At 37.8% G+C, this 24,387-nt stretch overlaps 3 protein-coding genes across 3 annotated transcripts; all 3 read left to right on the top strand.

The window, feature by feature from the left end:
* Positions 1-1,184: 1,184 nt before the first annotated feature.
* Positions 1,185-9,365, top strand: sqor (sulfide quinone oxidoreductase). Its single transcript, XM_054619206.1, has 10 exons — positions 1,185-1,342; positions 1,815-2,019; positions 2,182-2,352; positions 2,533-2,586; positions 3,094-3,288; positions 3,392-3,601; positions 3,836-4,019; positions 6,732-6,799; positions 6,889-7,067; positions 7,159-9,365. Exons 2-10 carry the CDS (start codon positions 1,819-1,821, stop codon positions 7,214-7,216), a joined length of 1,320 nt encoding a protein of 439 aa, XP_054475181.1. The 5' UTR covers positions 1,185-1,342; positions 1,815-1,818; the 3' UTR covers positions 7,217-9,365.
* Positions 9,366-10,142: 777 nt separating this feature from the next.
* On the top strand, positions 10,143-19,720 carry ctdspl2a (CTD (carboxy-terminal domain, RNA polymerase II, polypeptide A) small phosphatase like 2a). The gene is made up of 13 exons (XM_054619204.1): positions 10,143-10,312; positions 12,406-12,617; positions 13,558-13,693; positions 13,816-13,962; positions 14,096-14,323; positions 15,012-15,105; positions 16,284-16,395; positions 16,497-16,583; positions 16,670-16,732; positions 16,842-16,921; positions 17,827-17,953; positions 18,070-18,165; positions 18,534-19,720. The coding sequence occupies exons 2-13, from the start codon at positions 12,429-12,431 to the stop codon at positions 18,597-18,599; spliced, it is 1,425 nt and encodes a 474-aa protein (XP_054475179.1). The 5' UTR covers positions 10,143-10,312; positions 12,406-12,428; the 3' UTR covers positions 18,600-19,720.
* Positions 19,721-21,252: 1,532 nt separating this feature from the next.
* Positions 21,253-22,948, top strand: si:ch73-330k17.3 (IGFBP domain-containing protein). The gene is made up of 4 exons (XM_054619213.1): positions 21,253-21,580; positions 22,388-22,475; positions 22,571-22,766; positions 22,889-22,948. Exons 1-4 carry the CDS (start codon positions 21,253-21,255, stop codon positions 22,946-22,948), a joined length of 672 nt encoding a protein of 223 aa, XP_054475188.1.
* Positions 22,949-24,387: the final 1,439 nt, after the last annotated feature.

Consider the following 24,387-nt stretch of genomic DNA (forward strand, 5'->3'; position numbering starts at 1 on the left):
ACATGTGAAAAATGTATGTCTGAGTCCTGAGTTTAAAGTCTGGATTCTAAAATAAAAACTCAGTAGCCCTAATCCTCTTTCGTACAAAGGGAAGCAACTACTAGTTCAAATTTTATTTTGTTTGTTCATACAGGGCAGACTTACAGTCAAACAGCCACACCCAAATTTGATACTGAAAAGCAGAATAGTCAACATTTTGACAGCCAAGTTATACAACATAACATTTCTGGGAAGTCAGTTGAAGGTGCTATGACGTTGAAAGGTGCAATGTGTAAGATCTGGCCAGAATAAACATAAACAGAATGTGAAGAGGTTACAGTGCTGACGTTATGCTGTAGTATATGTCTTGTGTTACAGAGATACTTACTGAAATGTGAGGCGGTAGTTAGTCACTGTAGGGTCCAGTTTGCTAATGTAAACTATTGGGTGACGCCACACATGAAGATTATAAGATAGCAGAGTCATTTTGACCGTCTCTCAAAGTTTCAGCCTTATTGGTCAAATTTTGGGTAGCCTATTTTTGCCCTGCTGTTATTTAGTTGCGGGCTGGTATAGATCAGGGATTCTCAAAGCACTTGGTCAGGGGGTCTACAAAGTGATTTTATTTTATTGATAAAAGTGAGCTGTAACTTTAAAAAAGGGCATATCTACAAATGAGGACCATTTGCGCCGACAAAAACAAGCACATTGTGTCCATTACTTCCACTCATGTTAGCTTTGCGTCCGTAGACATTCTGATATGAATGTAACGCACAGCAATAAACTCATTATTTTTAATAAATTGAAGCACTTACTAAGTCAGGTTTAGACTGGTATATTTAACTATCTGGATCCATTACTATGCCAGTCTTGCTAGTGTTCATTTTCTGAAATGTAATTTGAATAAAATCAAGCATATAACTGGTATTCAACAATATTGCAAATGTAGACTATAGGATTATCCATATGGGATTATCTCATCTGATTTCATTTCAACATAAATTAATATTTATATTTATTTATTTCAACACCTTTTTCAGGGTTCATGTTTCCGACCTTCCTAGAAAGTGACTTGTACAATGTTACTGTTCTAACTCTTATTATGGTTCATCTGACAGGTAAAACTGTTCTGACTCGTCATGGTCGAATGACGGAGAAGGCGGAACGTTCTGTACTTCCATAGGCTCTTCGCCCGCCTCTAGAAGGAAGGGTGGTGTTAGAGTTCACATCGGGTGGCGCCGCACACAGTTTATGAAAAAGTCCTGCAGAGTCGGAGCAGGTCGGACTTAATTCTCCCGGATTTTGGTTTAAATTAACGCCTGTAGACTGTTCAACGGGCGGGTGATCAGTCGTGCTGTTCAAGGTAAATATCATGCAACTCTCCATTTCCACGTCCCAGTGCTGCGGCTCTGTGACGCAGCATGCAGCAGCTAAGAGGACAGGCTTCACAGCTCTTCCCTTATCATGCAAATGTTTATTCTACAACATGTTGAGTAAACTTAAAGAAGATATTCTGCTGTGTGTTTGTGTGTGTGTTTTGTCAGGTCAAATTATCTGGCATGGTCCCTATACATTGGCTATGGGTGGTGAAGCTACTATCAAAGTCATGATCTTGTTGTCTTCAGTGCATGTTAGAACATTAAATGTCTAAAATCTAATTCCCATCCAACCTCACTTGAGGTCATTTAAAGTACTAATTACACTAAAAGGCAAAACTAGTTACTTTCTAACTCCTGATAGTCAAATTGTAACTATGTAGCAGCCAAAACTGCCAGTGCAGGATGTTGACAGATCTGTACATTGGAGTTCATTGCCAACCATCGTTGTCTTTTCAGACACATGATGGCTGCACTTGGTTGTCTGAGGAGGTTCCACTCCCAAGGCATTGCCATCGCTCACGTCCACACGAGCAGCCGTGCCCCTGCCAAACAGCACTATAAAATGCTTGTTGTCGGAGGAGGAACTGGGGGCATTTCAATGAGTGCAAGAATGAAGAGGATGATGGGAGCTGAGAATGTGGCTGTTGTGGAGCCCAATGAGGCAAGGATCCGGTGGATTATGATTATCTGCCTTACCTCTCTTTGTGTATCACTAGAAGACAATTTAAACCACAGATCATGGAATCTGGTGGCTTTCATTCATTCAGAGTATTTCCCATTGTGTCATAAAACTGGTTCCTTAACAACTTTTCTATTTCTGCAGATGCACTACTATCAACCAATTTGGACTTTGGTTGGTGCTGGTGCGAAAACTTTAACCTCATCAGGTCGATCCACTGCGAGTGTTATGCCCTCTGGAGTGAAGTGGGTGAAATCTAAAGTTCAGGAAATAAACCCAGACACAAATACTGTCCGCACAGACGATGGGACTGAAGTACGTTTGAATTAGGAACCTGTTGTTTTACAGTATGCATATTGAAGTTATATAGTTGCTTTATAATGTGTCATCCACTGGCTCAGCATTGAGTGGTAGTTTGTATATTAACTTGATTATTTTTAAATGATTATGATCTATGTGCATTTTGTCTTACTTGTGCTTTCTTTCACATTGCAGATCTCCTACGAGTATTTGATTGTGGCTCTTGGTTTACAAATCCATTTTGAGAAGGTAAGGGTAATGCTTTGTTCTTTACCATATCATGTACAATATTACTTTTTGAACATTGTGCAATGTTACATTTCAATATCGTGTGCATGTTAGTTTAAATATATCATAAGATAAGATAAGATAATCCTTTATTAGTCCCGCAGTGGGGAAATTTGCAGATGTGCAATTTTGCAGATATCATGTGCAATATTACTTTACATTTTTCCCCATATCATTGCCTTTATTACTCTTAATATCATGCACATGCGTTACTTTTCTATTTTAGTTTATACCTGCAATTGTATTTTTTACTGGTGTTAGTATAACTTCTTATACACTGTATTGTTTATATATGTTTATATTTTTACTCTATTGCTTTAACAGCTTTTGTGATTTTTGATCAATCTCGGGCACAGGATTAATAAATACTCTAGAGTAATAAAGTTCCTTTTGATCTTATTTTAAACGTGTGCAATTGTATATCAGTTCAGTTACATTCCAGGTAACTTACTCTCTTCTTTTATGTAGATCAAAGGACTACCAGAAGGATTTGAACATCCAAAGATCGGGTCAAACTACTCGGTCCAAACTGTGGAGAAAACGTGGAAAGCACTGCAGGACTTCAAAGAGGGAAACGCTGTGTTCACTTTCCCAAACACTCCTGTGAAATGTGCTGGAGCTCCACAGAAGATCATGTACCTATCGGATGCCTATCTCAGAAAAGTACTTACATTTCCGAAATGTAATGATAATGCAGTACACTTTGAAACTATCAAGTGTGGTTCTCCAAATTAAAGGAAAATGTTTTTTCATGTTGCTATCCAAGACAGGAAAAAGGGCAAAGGCAAATATAATATACAACACATCGCTACCTGTGCTCTTTGGGATCAAGAAATATGCTGAGTCATTGTGGGACATTGTGAAACGACGAGACCTACAAGTGAACCTGAGGCAAAACCTGATTGAAGTGCGGGCAGATAAGCAAGAAGCTGTGTTTGAAAATCTTGATAAACCAGGCGAAACCAAAGTGTTTGAGGTAACCGTCGCTTTTACATATATTAATGACTGCTGTGTACACTGGACAAACTATTACACACTGTGCTTTGTCATTTCCTTCCTCTTCAAATCCTTAAAAGTTTAGTCTGTTCTGCTTTTTGTTAGGAACAACCTAATGCACTAAACATTATTTCACTATTTGCACCTAAATAACTGCCAAATTAGAAAAAGAAACTCCTGTGAATAACTGAAACTCTTTTGTTTTTCTTATTAGTATGAAATGCTTCATGTCACACCACCAATGGGACCCAGTCTGGTGATTAAAGGCAGTCCACTGGCAGATGAGGCCGGCTGGTTGGATGTCAACAAAGACAACCTCCAACATAAGAAATATCCAAATGTGTTTGGGATTGGAGACTGTACAAACCTGCCCACAGCCAAAACGGGTGCTGCTGTTGGTAAGTGATTTTCGTGTCATTAGCTTCAACATTGCACCATTGCATCTCTGGAATGCTCTCAATTGTTGCATAAAGTTCATGCACTTACATTTAATGTTAACTGCTTGTGATTTTGTAAATTGAAGAAAGAACTTTCCTCAAAAGTGGATTGCACAAAGGGTTCAGGAATAACGGATTACATTTCATCGGGATTTTGCAATCACATCACAGAAAAACGTTCACTAAAGAAACCGCACCCAACAACCAAATTATACCAGTGTTTTGTAGGGGTTTGTTTTGACCAACTGTAAATATTGAATATGCAAATGCATTTAATTTGCATTGAAAATGTATTGAGATGTTTAGAGAGGGGAAAAAGGAATATTTGTAGAACTCAAATCTTGTGGCTGCTACCTTTTTCTCTTTGTATAAGGGGCAATATTTTCAATGTTTGATTTTGCAGTAACCCAACATATTCAGATTAGATTACATTTATTTTGCAATCCATTGGATTATGTTACTCATTACAAAACAATCAATGGAATTTGTGTTCAATAACTGGCTACATTTCATAGTAATCTGACCCAATCCTGATTGCACATTTGATTTACCAAAGTAATGTTTTGCACGTGACACAAACACACAGGGAGAAAAAGTTTAACCCTCTGTGTTTAGCTAATTTCATTTCCTGGTTTTGTGTCATTTCCTGTTTAATGATGGTTAAATGATTGGAAGCTTCTGGCAACTTTCCATCTCTGATGATAATATCGGGTTGTAAATCCATTAGTACTTATCACTTCCTGCCCAACTGCAATCTGATGGCAGTAAAGACTTTAGTTTAAAGAGTTACTACACACTTGAATGTATTTTTTAAGCTGTGAACTAAATGGTACGACTGTAGTTTGATGAAGCACATCAATGCTTTTGACATTTCTTTCCAATCATATAAAAGTCTGTATTTCATGGGTTCAAAATGGTACAACATCTACAGCTACTGTTTTTAATCAGCCTTCAACCTTGCAGGTCAATGCTGTTAACAGTCGGGATTCAAAGTATCTTAGTCATGAAATGTATCTTAAAATAGATAGTACACCAAAAGAGCAACAACTGCCTCACACATCCAAGCGCTTCCCACTGGGAAATATCTCAAGATATTTTAATCTTTTTTTTTTTTTTTTATATGCATTTGTTCTAGTACAACCAGCAAGTCAAAATTGTATTTCTATTTCATTGCAAGATACCAAACGGGTGCATTGTCCTCCCTTGTTGCCCTTCTTCAGTTAGTCTCAAAGTGATGAAATTTCTTATATACATTGTTTAAAGTTAAGGTCATATTGATAACATATTCATGTAGAAGGATATTTTTTTATTATAAAACATCCACAGAGCTCTTACAAAGATGGCAAATAAAAGTAACGCTTTCCTTTAAAAAAAAAATCATAATGATTGTAAATTATACATTTATACAATTTTGACGGTTTGAAAATTAATGTTTTCTTTATCTCTTGGGAAGATATCTGACATTTGGTTGCCGCTCCTAGCAAGGAGCCAATAGTATAATTAGTATCGTGTGGTATCTCTGTTGTAGGCGATCCAGTTGCCAGTGAGTGTGGGGAAAAACAAATAAATAGAGTTTGACGGTTCAGTAAGGAACAGTCCTTTAAAACCTGGATGCACAACATAGCTGTTCACACTCCCACATGCATCCTTGCCAGAACTGGCAACCACTTGTAGTGAAGTGAATGCAATACAACGGGGGAGGGAGAGTGAGACATCTAGTGGCTGAATGTTAGCACTTTTTCATAAACAAACGGCTATCTCATCCAACAATAGGACATGTTGCCATAACAGATTTCTCCTGGTTAAAATATAAAAATTCTGTAGGCAACTGAAGACTAAATCTACTTTGCCTCTCAATTCAAGGGAAGTTGCACACCAATTTTACAGGAATTACATGGAAGCTAATGTACCCTACGTCTGACAACGTTGTGGCTTCCATACAGAGGACACCCTTTTTATAAGGTGAAAGCATGACATGGCAGCATGGTGGTTTAGTGGTTAGCACTGTAGCCTAGCAGTAAGAAAACTTTAGGTCAAAATCTACAGGGGACTTTCTGTACTGGAGCTGATGTTATGTTTGAATGGTCTCCCTGTTATCCTCTGGATCCACAGTTCATAGACAAACCTGTTAGGTGAATTGGAAAAAACTAAATTGTCCATGGATGCGAGTGTCTGTCTGCTCTGTGATAAGCTGGGGATCTGTTCAGTTTGTGCCCTCCCTGCCTCTTGCCCAGCGTGTGCTGGGATGTGCTTCAGCCCACTGACATCTTGCATGTTAAGTGGATAATGAATATGCATGTGGATGGCAAAAACATTGCATTTTATTTCACACCACCAAATGTCTGACTTTAAATGTTATGCCCCAATAGTAGCAGGGCACCTGATGTTGCTTCCATTTTTTTAAATCTATCCAACAATTTTCCTATTTACTGTGTATTAACACAGCCCTTTGGGGGCCGCTAGCATTTCTGTAAACATTGCACATTATGTGTCATGTCCTGTTAGCATAAAGTGGTAAGGTAGGTTTATTTTTTTTATACTATCTGCTAAAACAGTTGTTGTAGACACTGTACAGAATTAGTATGTAGGATAATCTGGGTCACATCTTTAGTGATAAAAAAGAGCCCTTACACATTTATTGTAAAAGCTTGCCTTTTCTTTTCTCATTCTCAGCTGCACAGACTGCTATCTTGAACAGAACCATCAGCAAAGTAATGAAAAATGAGAAGCCAGATAAGATAGTAAGTGACACATAAACATAAATCATGATTGCTCTTTTTGAGTTTTTAAAATTGTGCAAATACATAATCGGTAACCTCCTTGTTTACAGTATGACGGCTACACCTCGTGTCCCTTGGTTACAAGCTACAACACAGTGATTCTGGCGGAGTTTGACTACAATGGACAACCACTGGAAACATTTCCCATCAACCAAGCGAAAGAGAGAAGACTCATGTACCACATGAAAGCTGATGTGATGCCTCACCTCTATTGGCATGGGCTTCTGCGGTATGTATAAAGTTAATTCACAGCATGTTAATAGTTGGTAGTAATGAATCAGACCACATTTAATTATTGTTCTGTATTTGTCTTGCGTCAGGGGCCTGTGGGGAGGACCAGGACCATACAGGAAAATCTTCCATCTTGGAATGAAATGAAACCTCCCCATCAGTGATCATCCCTAAACTCTTAGGGAAATAAGTACAGCATTAAATCCATCATTCTCTAAAAGGGTGGACACATATAGCAGCTAGTGTGGTGGTTATATTTGTGGCTTGGACATCATGACTAATCACAACAAGTTTGGTGACGTCATCGTGAATTTTTAAATATCTAGGTTTAGTTAAACCTGCAGTAAGAGATGCATTGTTATTACTATGAAATAAAGCTGTGCGCTGTAATGAGACGGTGAAAAAAAAACTTTTACACTCATCTCTGCAGTTATTTTTGGCTGCTAAGGTCAATCATTTTGTTAATTTGGTGGTACATTCAATTTAAGTTCTTGCTGCTGTGATCAATAAGCTGTGAGATTTCTCAAGGAGCCTAGAACAAATGTTTTTATGACATTTTTTAATTTTTCAACCCCCGGAGCCAGTAGGTTTTACCTTAAGTCCCACAGCCTAACTGAAGACAGCTAGTCTGTTCCTAAGTTTTCTTTCACTTTTGTGCTGCAGAGAATCTACTGTAGTTCATGTTGCACTAGAACATCTAATAAGCTGAGCAAAGTTGGCCTTTTTTAAAATGGTCACGTAGTATAAATGAACAACTAAAAATGTTGTGTTTTGGTACAATTACATTATAATTTGTTTTTGAAGGATATTGGAGGGATTCACAACTATACTGCTGTAAAAACATTGTGCTGACATAGTCATTGATTACAGTATAGAACTATACTTTTTTTCAGATGGTTACACCAAAATTGTGTATATTGGTTGAAGTCTATTATTTGTGTGGTTTTTTGTCTTTTTAGGATTTCGATAGTCTTCAGGTTTGTCTCTAGCTTAAATGCGAAATGTATTTCTTTGTTAATCATTTGTGCTACCAAACATTTTATACCAGTGATTGTCTTGTGGTAATGCTTGACCATAACCATGCAAATTACAGAGGTATTTTCTTACACTTAAACATCCATGCTAGAAATAGAGTTTTATGCATGGGGATTACTTTTCTATGAGTGCCTAACTGAGTAGTAAACATCTTGGTGTTCAAACAGTCGGTGCGAAAGTCATTGTTGTATTCATTGCTCTTTAATCATAAAATGACTGTGTAAAATTAACCAACTGAAAATGCTGATAAAATATAATCAATATAGTTTCAACCTTGTTGCACTTTGTTATTTTACATCCAACAGTTTTACTTAAATATTGAATGTTATATTTCACTTAGTTTTGCTGTGATTTCTGTATATCGTTTGTTTTTCTCAGGGCTGAAGACACAACCCTTCTGCGAAACTGTCAAGTCCACATTGTCTGCATGCAAAATTGTAATGTGTACACTACTAAATTAGCTTTAAATACAGAAAATGTTTACTTTGTCATGGCGCTGTAGCGATATCGGTTATCGGGAGGGGAATTACATCTTTTTGCTCATTAACTGCAAGATTTCGTGTACTTTACATTACTGAAAATTCCTATGGTTTGGGATTTAAAAACTCTTTCCTTCCAGGCATCAAATGTCATCCATAGATTTTTGGTTCTCAGGATTTCGTACCCTGTACAGAGATTAGTCCGTTGATTTACAGTTATCTCTTGGCAGGAGTTCATGTCACTGAGGTATGAAAGTTGTGCCTTAGGGCCTGAAACTTGCTTTGGAATTTGTTTGAATTAAGTTCTCCTGCTAATGCAGCTGAATGCACAGTGTGTTTTCAAAGTGTCTTCATCGCCGGTTCAAGGTTTGGACAGCCAGGGCTTTTTCCAAGTCCATCTACTGTAATAAGACATGAAATTCAGATCACCTGTCCTACCATCTGTATTTGCTTGCTTGTATTCCCTGTTTCATATTTTTTTTCAACCATAGTTCATCAATGTGAAGGTATCTCTCCTACAATGGCTCTTTGATCTGCATCTGACTGATCAGAGTAAAGCTACCATTAAGTTAAATTGTGATCCAGTCTCATTCTCAAACACTGTAGAGTTGAAGTAATGTTTGAATCGAGTTTTCTTGCTAATGCAGCGGAATGCACAGTGTGTTTTCAAAGTCTCTTCATCGCCGGTTCAAAGTTTTCCAAGTCCATCTACAGTTATAAGACATGCAATTCAGATCACCTGTCCTACCATCTGTATTTGCTTGCTTGTATTCCCTGTTTAATATATTTTCAACCATAGTTCATCAATGTGAAGGTATCTCTCCTACAATAGCTCTTTGATCTAGCTACCATTAAGTTAAATTGTGATCCACTCTCATTCCTAATAGCTGCAAAAAAAAAAAGATTAATCCTGTGGGGTTCATGAAAGTCTGTGCCATATGTCACAGAGATATCACTCAATAACTCTTGAGATATTTCCCAGTGGGAAGCACTTGGATGTTTGAGGCAGTTGTTGCTCTTTTGGTGTTAACTATCTATTTTAAGATACATTTCATGACTAAGATACTTTGAATCCCGACTGTTAACAGCATTGACCTGCAAGGTTGAAGGCTGATTAAAAACAGTAGCTGTAGATGTTGTACCATTTTGAACCCATGAAATACAGACTTTTATATGTTTGGAAAGCGCTTCATCAAACTACAGTCGTACCATTTAGTTCACATCTTAAAAAATACATTCAAGTGTGAAGTAACTCTTTAAACTAAAAGTCTTTACTGCCGTCAGATTGCAGTTGTGCAGGGAGTGATACAGTACAAATAAAAACCAATCAATACACCTTTTTTATTGCCATTCTGCTTTAAACAAACCATGCAACAGAAAACAGCTTGAAAATATCTCTAAGAGAGTCTCCTACATTTTATTTTTTATGCTTCCTTGTAGTAGCACAACACCACCAGCAGGAGGCAGTGCAGCAGCGAGTCCCCTTTGACTCTGGTCTCCGTTACGTTGGTTACGCGCGTACGTGTGTGTGCGTGCATATATATGTGTGTGTGTGCGTGTGTCGCATTCCCCTGCGCATCACCAGCGCTATGTTTGTGATGAGGCGGGAAATGGCGTCCGCAGACATGTTTGGTCTGTGACTAGCTACCGAGCGACGGACAACAACCGCGGCCCGACCTCTACCGGTGGCCGCGGCCGAGAGCTGTACGAGGAGCCCACGAGATCATCCGTGAGTAGCGGCGTCAACATGTCAACAAAGACGGAGCGTTAGCTAGCTAGCGGCTAATGCTAGCGGCTAATGCTAGCTAGCTAACGGAGGGGGCGTAGTCTAACGGACGTGATTATGGAGGCTAACAAAATGATGGCTAACCCGACTAATGCTTCCTATCATGCCGGTGAATTAGCAGATTGTTTGCTTGTTAATGACGTATATGTGCACTGGGATACGTGTGAGAAGTCCCGTAGGAGCTGCAGTGAATAATGTCACGGCCTCTGCCATGAGCGATGTGTTAGCATGAGAGCTAACTAGCTGTAGCCGCTTCTGCTTAGCGTTAGCCGCGGCTAACACACAGCGACGTTGTGCGACGCTGTCGTGCTACAGGGTCTTACGTCAGCGACAGGTATGGAGGATGAGGCTGCAGCACCGCCGACCTCACACGTGTGTTTTTAATCACACTGAACACGAGCTCGGTGTGAACGCATTGAAGGCCTCGCGCTCCCCGTTACCATTCATGTTTATCACGTGACGTCACCGCCACACCGCCCACTGCACTACTGTGTTTATTATGTATTTATTTATATATATATATATATATATATATATATATACATATACAGTACCAGTCAAAAGTTTGGACACACCTTCTCATTCAATGGTTTCTCTGTCTTTATTTATTTTTTTCTACTGTAGATTAATATTGAAGACATCCAAACTATGAAGGAACACATATGGAATTATGTGGTAAACAAACAAATGCTCAACAAACCAGAATATGTTTTATATTTTAGATTCTTCAAAGTAATTGAATGAGAAGGTGTGTCCAAACTTTTTAACTTTTGATATATATATTTATAGAAAAACACCTTCATGATGACTTGCCCGCATTACTCAAAGTATAATAGTTCTCGTAGTAATTTGCCTCTGCACTATACTTTTGCTCTGGCTTATGCTTTAAGATGCTTGTTTAAGAAAGGAGATGCACTTATGACTTCTGGTGACTAGTAGTTCTCTTGAATACCTATGTTGAATACACTTCCTGTAAGTCGCTTTGGATAAAAGCGTCTGCTAAATGACTGTAATGTAATGTAATGTATAATGGTCTCATGCAACACACTTATGTTGAATACTATCCAGTGATTCGTTACATTTATACAAATATATTAATAGAAAATAATTTTTGCAATAGCTTCTGTTTAGTCAATACCAGCACTGGGACCATCACGAAGAGGTGTAGTAATAATTGTTGGGATTGTTTTTGGATGACTGGGTCACATTACATTTAAGTTATTTGAAAAAACATGTAGCTACATGTTTGATTTTTTTTTATTATTATTATTATTTTATTTTTTTCTCTCTTTCCTTCTGAATTAAAATGTCCCCAAAACATGCATCTTTTATTTATAGATCATTTAGTCATGTACAGTACCAGTCAAAAGGTTGGACACACCTTCTCATTCAACTACTTTGAGGAATCTAAAATCTAAAACATATTCTGGTTTGTTGAGCATTTGTTTGTTTCCACATAATTCCATATGTGTTCCTTCATAGTTTGGATGTCTTGAATATTAATCTTCAATGTAGAAAAAAATTTAAATAAAGAAAAACCATTGAATGAGAAGGTGTGTCGAAACTTTTGACCTGTACTGTACAAAATTCAAATGTCTTTGAAAAATGAATTGTAAACAAGTATGACTTCTGGTGACTAGTAGTTCTCTTGAATACCTATGTTGAATACACTTATTGTAAGTCGCTTTGCTAAATGACTGTAATGTAAGTAACATTATCCCGGTGATTCATTTAATGTAATGTAAATTTCCCCACTGCGGGACTAATAAAGAATTATCTTAAGATGCAACGTATAGGGCAGGAAAGCTCAGTACGTTTCTGGTACAGATCAAAATTTGGCACTATCAAAAATTTGCCAGTTTTAGACGATTTTATTCGGACACAGTTCTTGTAAAGCTGCTTGTTGTTGAACAACTTTGTTCTTTTCTTCAGTGAAACAAGGAATCTGTAGACACACACATTTATATTTCTCAGAGTGAGTTGGTTTTCATTATTAGTAAAATGTTTCCTAACTTATTGTTTTACCCCTTTGTCAGATTTTTCTATGTGACGTTGGAGCATGATGAAGCTGAGAGTGCGTAAAGCTCCTCAGCAGCCGAACTTTGGCCGTCGAACCCACCCGTCCCAGGCCAAACGGAAACACCGTGAAGTGGAGCCATCCCCGGTGAGAGGTCGAGGCAAAATGCAGAAGAATGAAACAGGCCTTTTCTCCACTATAAAGAAATTCATCCGCGGAAATGCTGTCAAGGTGGGCTTACATCAGAATTCCCAATTGCTCTTTTTACAATTTTATTTTTTTCTCGCTGTAACATATTGATACATGTATGAGCACACACTCTTACTTTATGCAGAGAAAGCAGTGCCTCGGAGGCATTTTGTGCTGGTAATTTGAAACGGTGACTCACACATAATAAGTAGGAGTGTTTTTAGACGCTCAACAGAAAGCCTCACCACAGCCAACATTGTTTCCTACTGGCTTTTTGTGGACTTCCTCTATTTGCAATCTTACAGCTGTTATACATTCAAAATGGTCAACTTATTGCCAACTATAAAAATAGAGCAGGCCATGAACATTTGTCTAAAAAACAAAACTTTCTCCCATTAAAGACATTGCTTTGCTTTATCTTGAGCCTGTTTAAAAAAAATGTACCTCACAACCCCGTTTACCTCATTACATGGGTGTCTGAGTAGTGAAAAAGTAGCGGAGTCACTTTACTTAAAAGTCCTAACAGTAATCCTGTTAGGTTGGACCTAGTAACTTTTCTCTCACTCTTTCAAAACAGTTTCTATGAAATGCTGACACATTAATGTAAAAGGGTGCAGCAGCACAAAGTAAAATGTGCAGTGAAATTAAATGCATGTCTTTTTTTGCCGAAACAAAAAAAGATTCTTATTATTTTGTTTGCACCGAAGAAAGATTACTTTTTACTTTGTTTAGGTTTATTTTGTGTAATTTCTAATTTAGTACATGTATTCAGATGTGGATGGAGACGCAATGGTACCATGATGTAATTGCTGTTATGAAAATATGCTATCATAACTTATTTCTACAACACTGAATATTGTATTTCTCATTATAATAACTTGGTGATTTTCAAATTAGAAGACTAAAATGCCACAGAAAAGCTGATAACATGAACAATATCTCACCTTGATTGGTACTGAGTCCCTGTTTTTATTTTTCTCAGGTGGAGCAGGATATACCCGCAAAGAGGAGTCGTCTTGATTGTAATCCTGAGGGTGATCTAATTACTTCAACACCACAGACCAGAGGCCTTTCCAACAAAACAGTCTCCAGAGTTTGCCGGAAAACTCCAGACAAAGGTACCCAGAAAAAGCTGTTGTAAAATAAATGTCTCATCTTGCCAACAGTAATATAATCAATCCAGATCTAAACAGATGTTTTCTTTTGAGATTATCATTAAAGAGTTGTTGTTGTTTTTTAGACACAATGACCTGCAACAGTAAACCCATGAAACCGAACGGTAAACTGGAGGCCCCCGTTGAGGCAGCGAGCAGCCCACCACGCACCACCCTGCTCGGCACCATCTTCTCTCCAGTCTTTAACTTTTTTTCACCAGCAACTAAAACTGGTAAAACAAAAGAATCTATAAATATTCACGTCTAAAAATATAAAATGTTCTTGATTTGATTATTAAAAGTAAAAAAAAAAAAAAAAAAACCTTTGTGATACGTCAATTGGCTGCTCTTGTCATTGGTATTCAGCCACTCCTGGTTCAGACTCTCCTGGCCAAGCTATGGAGGCAGAGGAAATCATCAAACAGCTGGACATCGAGCCGGCAGAAGAAATGCCAAGTAGCACCCTCACATCCACCGAGGGCATCACTCCGTGTCACACTGCCCCGATGTTACCGCAGAGGCTTCAGATCGCCTCTGATCCATCCATAGAAGAAGGACAAATAGTCACTGAAACTGACATGCCTCCATTAACGGGTACGGACACTTTCACATTAAACCTCGTTCTTTGTATCTGGGAAACTTGTTTGACCATTATCATATGCTTTCAGAAGTAAAATACAAACTGTAAACAATAGCCTGCTTTGATGAACGGATGGGTGGGGTTTACTATAGGAGGATGTTAAAATGCTCTTTTGAACTCTATGCAAAGGCAGTTTTCACTTCCTTCATACGTATTTGTAGGGAAACTCTGCTTAATGATTTAATAATAAAGAAACAGGAACGGCAAGATTCTGTTTCAGAGGTAAGAAACCTCGTTCAAATTACCATTGACATTTGTAATAACGGAACTAAACAATTCAGTCTTTGTACAGAGCTCAACAGTCTGCATGTGGTTTACTCGATATGTTTAATGATTGGCCGATATTTTTAAAATAATTATCTATTATTTAACATTTCAGTTGTAAAGCAGCCTTTAATAAAAAGCATTTCCTATGAGCCCTTGACCATTTGGGATAAACGTGTTCTTTGATTAATTGTTGTTCAACTTCTAATAGCAAGTTTTAGCTTATGCTGATTTGTGTTAGAATATGGACAGTAAACCCTCAAGAACAGGTTTCATTTTTTGAGTTAAAAGATGATGAATGTGAGATTGACTTACAGAAACTCTTCATTGTTTATATATAATATTTGAACTCCGTTTCCATCTCTCTGTCTTCACCAGCTCCTGGTTGTATGCCAGATGGTGGTTACCCACACGCGCTACCTACAGCTCCTCCAGAAACCTCATATGAAGAGGAATGGGAAGTTTTTGATCCGTAAGTTGAAGTTGATTTTTAAGAATCTCATAACAACAATCGCTATTTTTTTTCTTTTCTTACAAATAAGTTTAAAAAGTAGCTGTTAAATACAAAATAAGGAACTTTAAATTTCGACTGATTTGGTGTAAAGTTTCATCTCAGCACTTTTGACAACACCCTCTATTTATATACCGTATTTTCCGCACTATAGGGCGCACTGGATTATAAGGCGCACTGTCAATGAATGGTCTATTTTCGATCTTTTTTCATATATAAGGCGCACCGGACTATAAGGCGCATTAAGCGAAACAAAACAGTCAGTCAGTCAAACTTCCTCCACTTCCTACCATTGATTCATTAATGTTGAATTCTCTCGCAGCTGCTCTATTCCCATGTTCTCCTGCGTGACTGACAGCCTTGAGTTTGAAGTCCGCGTCGTAAACGTGTCTCTTGAGGTGCCATTTTGGGGTCCTTATACACACACACTGTAATATTATGGTGAAGCACAGTATGTATTACTCCGCGACGCTCCTGACTACGGTGGCCGTGATGCTGCTGCGGTGCGGCTTTGTAGTTTACCAAAGTCGTACTAAAACATGTTGACAGAGCGCCGTGTACCACACAAAACCGCTTCGAGGTCAGTAAGCACAACCAGAATTGATCCATATATAAAGCGCTCCGGATTATAAGGCGCACTGTCATTTTTTGAGAAAATTAAAGGCTTTTAAGTGCGCCTTATAGTGCGGAAAATACGGTAGTCTCACTTCCAAGGTGACATTGCATGTTGGTGCGTGAACAGAGCTGGCTGCTATGTGATATTTTCAACCACTAGATGGCAACAAAAACAAGACTTCTAGCCTTTGTGTGAATACTCTGAGAGGACATGTGACTCCGTGTTTACGCCTCTTCTGTGCTTCACTTGACTAAAGATAATCTTTTTAACAGTTTAGTTGTTTCACTAGTTTAAATATTCAAACACTTTTTTGAATCTTTTCAGACCCCCTCTGTATTGAAATTTGAGAACACATTTTCTATTTATTAAGTAGTGAACAGAAAAACTCCATAACATTACTACCCTACATTTCAGCCAAGATGACAGACACTTTATGTTGTTCCAAATGTGTTGCTCTTTGTTTTGACAATTCTTCTTTGTTTTGGTTAAATGAGGGTCTTTTTTATGTTTTCTCTGCTTTAAGGTACTTCTTCATCAAGCACGTGCCTCCACTGACAGAAGAGCAGTTAACACGCAAACCAGCGTTACCTTTGAAAACACGCAGCACACCAGAGTTTTCTCTCGTCTTGGATCTGGTAAGCAGTGAACAATTTCTCATACTGTATCTCATATTAAAAGTAATTTGACTTCAATGGATTCTTCCAATGAATTTTTTTATTTTTTTTTCCCTTGTCAGGATGAAACTCTGGTCCACTGTAGTTTGAATGAGCTAGAAGATGCAGCCCTGACATTCCCTGTGCTCTTTCAAGATGTAATATACCAGGTACAAACTGTTACATGTCATTCTTTAATTAAATGTCTCCATTTTCTTGCTGCTGTGATTTACATGTCTTCATTTTTAATCTGAAGGTGTATGTTCGGTTGAGGCCCTTTTTCCGCGAGTTTCTTGAGCGCATGTCTCAAATGTATGAGGTGAGATGCAACTTTCATTTCAAAGACTATCAACAACTTATCTGTTTTATCTGACCTGCTCTAAACGTACGTATTATTCATTTGTTGTTGCTGTCTATTACAATTTCAGATTATTCTCTTCACTGCTTCAAAGAAGGTGTACGCCGACAAGTTGCTCAACATCCTGGATCCGAAAAAACAGTTGGTCAGGTCAGTGACAAAATAAGACTCTGAGGCAGGTTTTGATTGAACAGCATCTGCAACTACAATAAACGAGATGAAATTTTAATCCATAAATCAACAAGGAATATGAATATCTTTTTTTCTAACCTCGGCCTTGGGAAGTCATCAAAGATAAACATATTCAGTTTGTCAGGATAGAGAAGGCCTGAGCTCTTTGCTGTTTTCTTTTTCAACCTTTTAAACCCACAAATAATTGAGAAAACAATTCTGCTTCACATAAAAAAAATGACGTGCAATTGTTGTTTTGTTATGGATGTTTCAATAGTTCTGTTGCTGGTTTTCAAGTTAATCAAGTTCACTTGTCTTAGCCATTCATCAACACTTACATAAGCATCAACATATGTACTTCTTTTTCTTTTTCTTTGTTAATCCTCCACACACACATCCATGCTTTCTGATCTGATCCTCCAAAGTTTGGGTGGACGCTGCTTCCTCTTCCTTTGTCAGATTAATAAATAAGAGGAAGAACCGGTTTTGTTGATGGAAAGCAGATAATCACTGTTGTCACACAATCTGGTTAATGCTGCTTTTAGCGTTTGTATGATTAGGTTAAGAAGCCTTACAGATTTTTAATGCTTAAAAACACTAACTACATTAAAAATGAAATCTCCTGCAACAATGGGCAAAACACATCTTTATAATTATATATTATATGGAAATACAGTTCTCTGCCATTAGAAGTGTTCATTCTTTTAATTTAACATTAAACCCTATGTGAAATTCATTAGTGCTGTTTTTTTAATAAATAAAAGATTATCACCATTTTTTTGTTTTATTGTTTCCAGCTTCTTCGTCGTCTTAGTTTGAACTTGTTGAAAAGATTTCTAACTATACGTAACCACCAATGTTCTCTCTTCCTGTGTTTTTTTCAGACATCGGCTTTTCCGTGAGCACTGTGTGTGTGTTCAAGGAAATTACATTAAAGACCTAAACATTCTCGGACGGGATCTTTCCAAGACTATAATAATCGACAACTCACCCCAAGCCTTTGCCTATCAGGTAAAACTATTTCACACCAGCCAGTAAACTTTTCTTTGAAGTAAAAACCCTTTTGTTTCATAATGTTTGTGTGTTAAACTGGTACTACATCATGGGTTTTTTAATGTCTTTTGCAGCTTTCCAATGGAATCCCTATTGAGAGCTGGTTTGTGGATAGAAATGACAACGAGCTTCTGAAGCTTGTTCCTTTCCTCGAGAAGCTTGTGGAACTGGTATGTATCCAGACTTCTGTCTAATTAGACTGATGGAAACACTCCAACGCTGCTGGTGGTGTTATTTATATTTAACCTACTCTTTCCCTTTGAGAGTCTCAAGATTGGATGCACAGACACAGTGCCTATAATATTATACAGATACTTAGGCAGATATAAGAGTATCTACTGAGCTTGTGTGTAACATGGACTATAAAAATAACTTTTTCAGTCTCTAGTGTCCGCAGCGGTCCGTGTTCAGTCCGTTTCGGAGTATAACCTAGGCTTTACTACCAACATTGCTGTAAAACTAGAAGTCTTTACCACTGAACCAATACGTCCATTTTCTTGTAGTTTTTTTTAATCCGTTATCTCTCTCTTTGTCACAGAATGAAGATGTCAGACCGCACATCCGAGAGCAGTTTCGTTTGCACCACCTCCTTCCTCCAGACTGACCTCGTGTTCGTCTCTCAGTTCAAAATGGTATCAACATTGGAAAGAAACAAACAAACAAAAAAAAAGGACTCCCAGAAGAATATACTCAACGGATTTCTCTTTGCAAACATTGCCATTGTTATTTTTTAAAATTATGCAAAACATTGAAAGTTATGATTGACTCAAAAAAAAGCCCTGGATGTTTTTATACAAACAAACCCTCAAACCAGATTCGGATCAAACGGATCGGTTCGCTGCGGCAGACTATTCCGCTTTTCACTTGTTTGTTTTTAATGCGACTTTGAAGGCGACCCTCCTGGAAGGTATTTTGTCTTTTGAGAACCATTTTGGATTGACAAACCTGAATGTCATGCAGTGTTGGATCATATGGACCTCGGTGGCTTCAGCCTGACCTTGAACGGCCAGTCAAACCTGTATAATATTCACTCTATTTACTTGTAAATACATGTACATAGGTTTTATTGTTTTGTTTAAGGGTTTCAAGTCTTTTTATTTTCATTTCAGATTTTAGTATGTATTCTTTGATTCGGTTGCTTTTTATAAACCAACAAAATGTTAGTGTGTTTTGTTTGAAGTTGTTGATAAACAGCTGCTTTTCTGTTGTATGCCTGCATTATTCCTGTGATGCTTTACTCCATTACATGCAGTTGTCTGTAATAAGGTGCAGTTAAAAAAAAAAAAAAAGGATCTTTGGGAGGAAAATGTTTCTGAAACTATATTTTAAAGTAATGTAATGTAAGCTAGACTTGGGTCTCAACTGAATACAGAGCCATGATGGCTGAATTATAATTTTAGAGATTTGTATCTGACAGTCCATTAGGGGGGGTTTAAGGCATCTTGCACTTTGACATCCAGCCCTTTGTAAGTTGATGTAAAATCTTGTCACTTTTCTATACAGGTGTGAATCGCCTCAATTTGTTATGTGGGGGGGAAGAGAATGAAATTGTAGCACCAGCAAATTGCCAACATGTTTGCTTTTAAATCTTGTTTTCCAAGACGTCTTGTATGTGGGATCTTTATGATGTAGGAGTCACATGTTTTATTGACTATTGAATGATCACTCCTGTTGTATTCAGTGTTACTCAATGGTTTCCTTGAAAATAAATACATTTTTATATGACTCAGAGCCTCCGATCAGTAATTTTAATGCATAACATTGTTTACATTCATAAACATTATTATTATTAGAAAAAGTTACAATGTACTTTAAGGTGAGAAATATCAACTGCATGGTCTCTTTTGTTCCTGAGTTTTCTGGGAACTGCGCTAAAAAAACCTTAAAAAAGTAAACTGCGTAAAGGTTGAAGATACAACAGTTTGTATTTTTAAGTACAAAGAACTGAAGATCTCTGAAAGCTTCCTTCGTTAATGTTATTACTTACACCTTTTGATTTTCCTGCTTTGACGAGTCAAAATTAAAAGGTGTCTATTGGGAAAAGCTACAGAACCCAAAAGGGGCTCCCTTTGCACATTTGTATTCAGGCAAAGTGAACACTTGAGCCACTCAACTCATTAAAATGTGTATTTTTTATACAACAGCAACCTGAGGTGTTTAGGGTAAACATACTGCCTTCTCATTTTGAAAGCTAATGAAGTTTTAAACACTGCGGTGGGTATATTATTCCCACAAATCACTTATGTAAAGATCAAATCCATTAAATCCTTGAACCAGACACAGTCTTAACTCATGTGACCTTTAAAAACAGGAACATATTTTGCAAACATGAATACAAATTTGAAGTGCGATAGAAAAAAGTGTTAGTCACAGTGTAAACAAAGGCAGCCTGCCTGTTTGAAGTGCATCACTTTGCAATCTCAGATTATGACTTTGAAGAGTAAAATATATATTCTCAAAACCTACAACACACAGTACACAGATCTCATTGACTGTAATAAACCAGATACATTTCTATTTATCTGATGCTGTTACTTTGTAATATTATGGCTTTCATTTTGCTACACTATGCTTTGTGGTGTTCTTTCAGTGCAAAGCAAGTATTTTTTATGTTTTCTTTAGTTACTGTAGAAATGAAAAATATATGTAACATACCTTTTTTATGTTGAATATGTGATAATTATTTGATCACCTTACAATCCCCTCATGTCTGAATACACCCAGTAAAAAGGAAGCCAGATAAAAAGAAAAAACATTAAAAACCTCCAGTGTAACTTAACAGTGACAGTAGTCATCTTTTACTGTTATGTACACAACCTGTCTGAGTTTGATACGACACTTACGAGATGTCCTAATCAGATAACCTGCTGATGTCTTAATCCTTTTGTTCTTTCAAGAAATAGGTCATTACCTGATTGTAGGTGTGCACTGAATTGCCCCTTCCAGAGGTCATGTGACTCCAAATACAAAGGGGGCCAGTCTTCATCAGAGTTATCTAACAGGTGTTCAAAAGGAAGAATCATTTCAAAACAAAATCGCACTGTTGATAGTGTGAAAGATAAGACGTGTGGATAGTTAACTGTGTATTTAGAGTGAAGAAACCCCTCTGGCCTCATCTATTGGCTGCTGGTGGGGGGTGGAGGTTGTGGCTCATAAACCATGAAGCCCTGCTGCTGCTTTATCCCAGAGGCCGACAACTGTATAAAAAAGGTGGTGTCAAGTCATCTCACCTCAGGATAACGTCAGGTAAAGCAAGGATGTGGATGCTCTTCTTTCTGGGTGCCTTGTTGGGGGTCATGGGGTCACAGGAAACGGCCTCTGGAGCAGCTCAGCAGCTTCAGGCTCTCCACTGCCCGCCCTGCGAGCAGATACACTGCTCCTCCCGACGGGCGCTGAAGCTCCAGTGCAAAGGGGGAGTAACGACGGGGGTGTGCGGCTGCTGCCCCGTCTGTGCCAGAGTGGAGGGGGAGACCTGTGGAGGAACATGGGAGTACCTGGGCAAGTGTGATGAGGGTCTGGTGTGTGTTTACCAGGACGCTACAACTGAGAAAACAGACGCAGAGAGCAAAGGCGTCTGCAGAGCAGGTGAGATTGTGGTTTATTTTAATGTATTATACCAGTGAGCCAGATTTATTGTTAGATTAATCACCAATTTAATTTAATATATTTAAAGAAAGATGCAGGAATCAGAAAAAGTCAATACAGACTCAAGAAGAAACAAATTATGTTTTTAATAGCAATATCACAATGTACTAAATAAATATTCCATTACAGTAAAAGTCCTTTAGTCAACATGTAAAAGCACAGTTGCATTATCAGAGAAATGTATTTAAGGTATCAAAACTAAAAGTATCCATCATGCAGTAGAAATGCTCCTGTCAGTGTTACGTTTATTACATTTTAGTACTAATATTACAGATTTATTTTTAGAAATATAAGGTGGATTTAAATTTTGTAGTTGACTATTTTATATAATGTTGGAAATGTTAAGCTATTGCAATGCAACTATAGCTGTGAAATAAATGTAAGTGTGTAAAAAGTACTAGATTTTCCTCTGATATTCACAATCATTTTGTATCATTGTGGGGGGAACGCTGCCAATGTGGTAAATGGTGTTTATGAGCTGTGAAGACTGATAGTGTGGTCAAGGCTTCCTTTGATTCAAAGGTTTCTGCTTTAAGCTAAGCCTTAATGACGCCTCTTATCTTCTCACGCAGAACCGAGTTGTCACTTTTATAGATACGGTATCAGACGTAGTACGAGATAATAGAGATGTTCACGTTGTGTTGCTGCTCCGGGAAAGATGTAAATATTGATCTATCTGATATGCCTTATGAATTGCAAGTACCACTTCTGTTACTTATTCAGTTTTTAAAATGTCGTTTTGTGCAGTGATTGATTCGCAGGATCCGGAGAGCTGTCACCCAGAGTGCACCAGGGAATACTGTCAGGCCAACCCCTCTGAAATCTGCTCTGCCAGGTGACTTTAAAATAAGAAAGAAAAAAAAAGGAAGATGTTTCACACTTAATATAATCTTTTGCTGCATTTTAAAATCTAAATCTCCTGCTCTTTAGGTCTGTGTCTCTGGAGAATACAGCGTGCCAGGGCTCCTGCCAACACACCTCCTGTTCAAGCTGTCTGCTGCTGAAACCCCCGCCATGCCCTCAGACCTGCACCCCCTCCGATTCCTCCTGTCTACACCGCTTCGGAAAGTGTGTGCACAATCACCTGACAGCCACTCATAATGCTGTTTGCCACAACAACCTGCAGGTATTCTGGGAGAAAAAGCACCAGACAGCTACGTTGATAAACTGTGTTTCTTCATCGTGGTGTGTTCAAAGCACTTCACCCATTCATCCAACACTTTGTCTTTTTCTTTTTCTTTCCTGTAGACTCATCCTGAGGGGCATTTTCTGTGTTTGGTACCAGCCTGTCCAACCACACCGCAGTAGTTCTCCATGTAAAGAGAGGAAATCTTCACTAGTTCATGTAGCAAAATAGAAAAAAGGCAGCTATCTATAAACTTTGTGTATTACTTGTAAAAGTCTTTATTCAACATTTTGTATGCAATGTAAACCTGAATAAAAACATGTGAAATGTAATGTATTATAAAATCCTGAGAAATAAAAATATGTTATACTGTAATTACTTTGATTTCATTAATGAAGTGGGAACAAATGTTTTAACCACTGATGATTGGGTTAAGGGTTTAAACAATATTTTTTACATAGTTGATTGTATCTTTGATGTATCTTGTGTATATTATTTTGTCCATTTGCACACACAGTTACGTTTAATAAGGTTAAAGTCTTCTCTACACAAAATCCACCTGCTTTGAAAAGATCTGTATTGAAAATGATTTCACCCCCATGTGTTTGGACTGAATTTATCCCATAATTCAATAATGTTAGATGTCACCTTGTTACTTGGATGGATTGCCATGATACTCAGTTCAGACATGCATGTCCCATTTAGGATTAGTCATCTTATTTTTCATGTAGAACCATCATCAGGACACAATATATATGTGCCCATTACTTTGGTTTATGACAAAATACCTGCAAAACTAATAGTATTCCCATCAGCCTCAGCTGTTCTTTATGTTTAGTGTTATTTAGCAAATGTGAGCCTGCTAACATGCAAAACTAAGATGAATAAGGTAAACCTATTACCTGCTTAACATCAGGCACACTCCCATTGCATCATGTTAGCATGGTTATATTAGTATGTAGCTCAAAACATCCTCTTCTCAATTTTAGACTTCTAGCAAGATCTCCCTTTATAGTGAATGTTAAACAAATGTTGAACCATTGGACTCCTGCATTAGAATAAGAAGAAACAATGCAGCAAGAAAAAAGAAAGAGGCTGATAAATGAAGTGGGATAATTTGGGTACATAAATATAGTAAATGTAACAATCATATCAGTCTAGTACTGCCTCTCTGCTGTTTTAATTGTATTCCTTTTGGGAGTTTTTCTGCTTCACAGGAGAAGGTAAGCGTCTGGAGTCCCCTCTGCCATCGCTGCCCCCCTGACAGTTGATGGTTATTGAATAACAGACGGTTTATGAGGCAGCAATAATGAAGCTTGTACAGAAAGGGAATAAAGTGTGGACCAACAATGGACAGTTTGTTCTGTGTCCTTCATAAGTGAGCCGTTTCTAAACAGGAGACGCTGGTTTATCTGGAGGATTTCGCAAGAAGGAATCTTTTTTTTAACAAAACAAAGGCTTGCGTTTTCTTTCATCTTCATTGAACTTGTTAGTCATTTGCATCACTGAAGTATAATAATATCTGGTCTTTAATCAGACCGAAGAGAGGAATGTGCAGCTCCTTGTCCTCTGTCTGTTCTGTCAGTATTACACAAGCCTAATGAATAACCTAATGAAATCA

Source organism: Anoplopoma fimbria, chromosome 19 (assembly GCF_027596085.1).
Source record: "Anoplopoma fimbria isolate UVic2021 breed Golden Eagle Sablefish chromosome 19, Afim_UVic_2022, whole genome shotgun sequence".
Lineage (NCBI taxonomy): Eukaryota > Metazoa > Chordata > Actinopteri > Perciformes > Anoplopomatidae > Anoplopoma > Anoplopoma fimbria.

Excerpts from the sequence above, each read along its gene's own strand:
- sqor (XM_054619206.1), top strand. The coding sequence starts at position 1,819 with ATGATGGCTGCACTTGGTTGTCTGAGGAGGTTCCACTCCCAAGGCATT. Across the intron at positions 2,020-2,181 it reads CTGTTGTGGAGCCCAATGAG|ATGCACTACTATCAACCAAT; the intron begins GCAAGGATCCGG and ends CTATTTCTGCAG. Across the intron at positions 3,602-3,835 it reads GCGAAACCAAAGTGTTTGAG|TATGAAATGCTTCATGTCAC; the intron begins GTAACCGTCGCT and ends TTTTCTTATTAG.
- ctdspl2a (XM_054619204.1), top strand. The coding sequence starts at position 12,429 with ATGATGAAGCTGAGAGTGCGTAAAGCTCCTCAGCAGCCGAACTTTGGC. Across the intron at positions 12,618-13,557 it reads TCCGCGGAAATGCTGTCAAG|GTGGAGCAGGATATACCCGC; the intron begins GTGGGCTTACAT and ends TATTTTTCTCAG. Across the intron at positions 17,954-18,069 it reads CCCAAGCCTTTGCCTATCAG|CTTTCCAATGGAATCCCTAT; the intron begins GTAAAACTATTT and ends TGTCTTTTGCAG.
- si:ch73-330k17.3 (XM_054619213.1), top strand. The coding sequence starts at position 21,253 with ATGTGGATGCTCTTCTTTCTGGGTGCCTTGTTGGGGGTCATGGGGTCA. Across the intron at positions 21,581-22,387 it reads CAAAGGCGTCTGCAGAGCAG|TGATTGATTCGCAGGATCCG; the intron begins GTGAGATTGTGG and ends CGTTTTGTGCAG. Across the intron at positions 22,476-22,570 it reads TCTGAAATCTGCTCTGCCAG|GTCTGTGTCTCTGGAGAATA; the intron begins GTGACTTTAAAA and ends CCTGCTCTTTAG.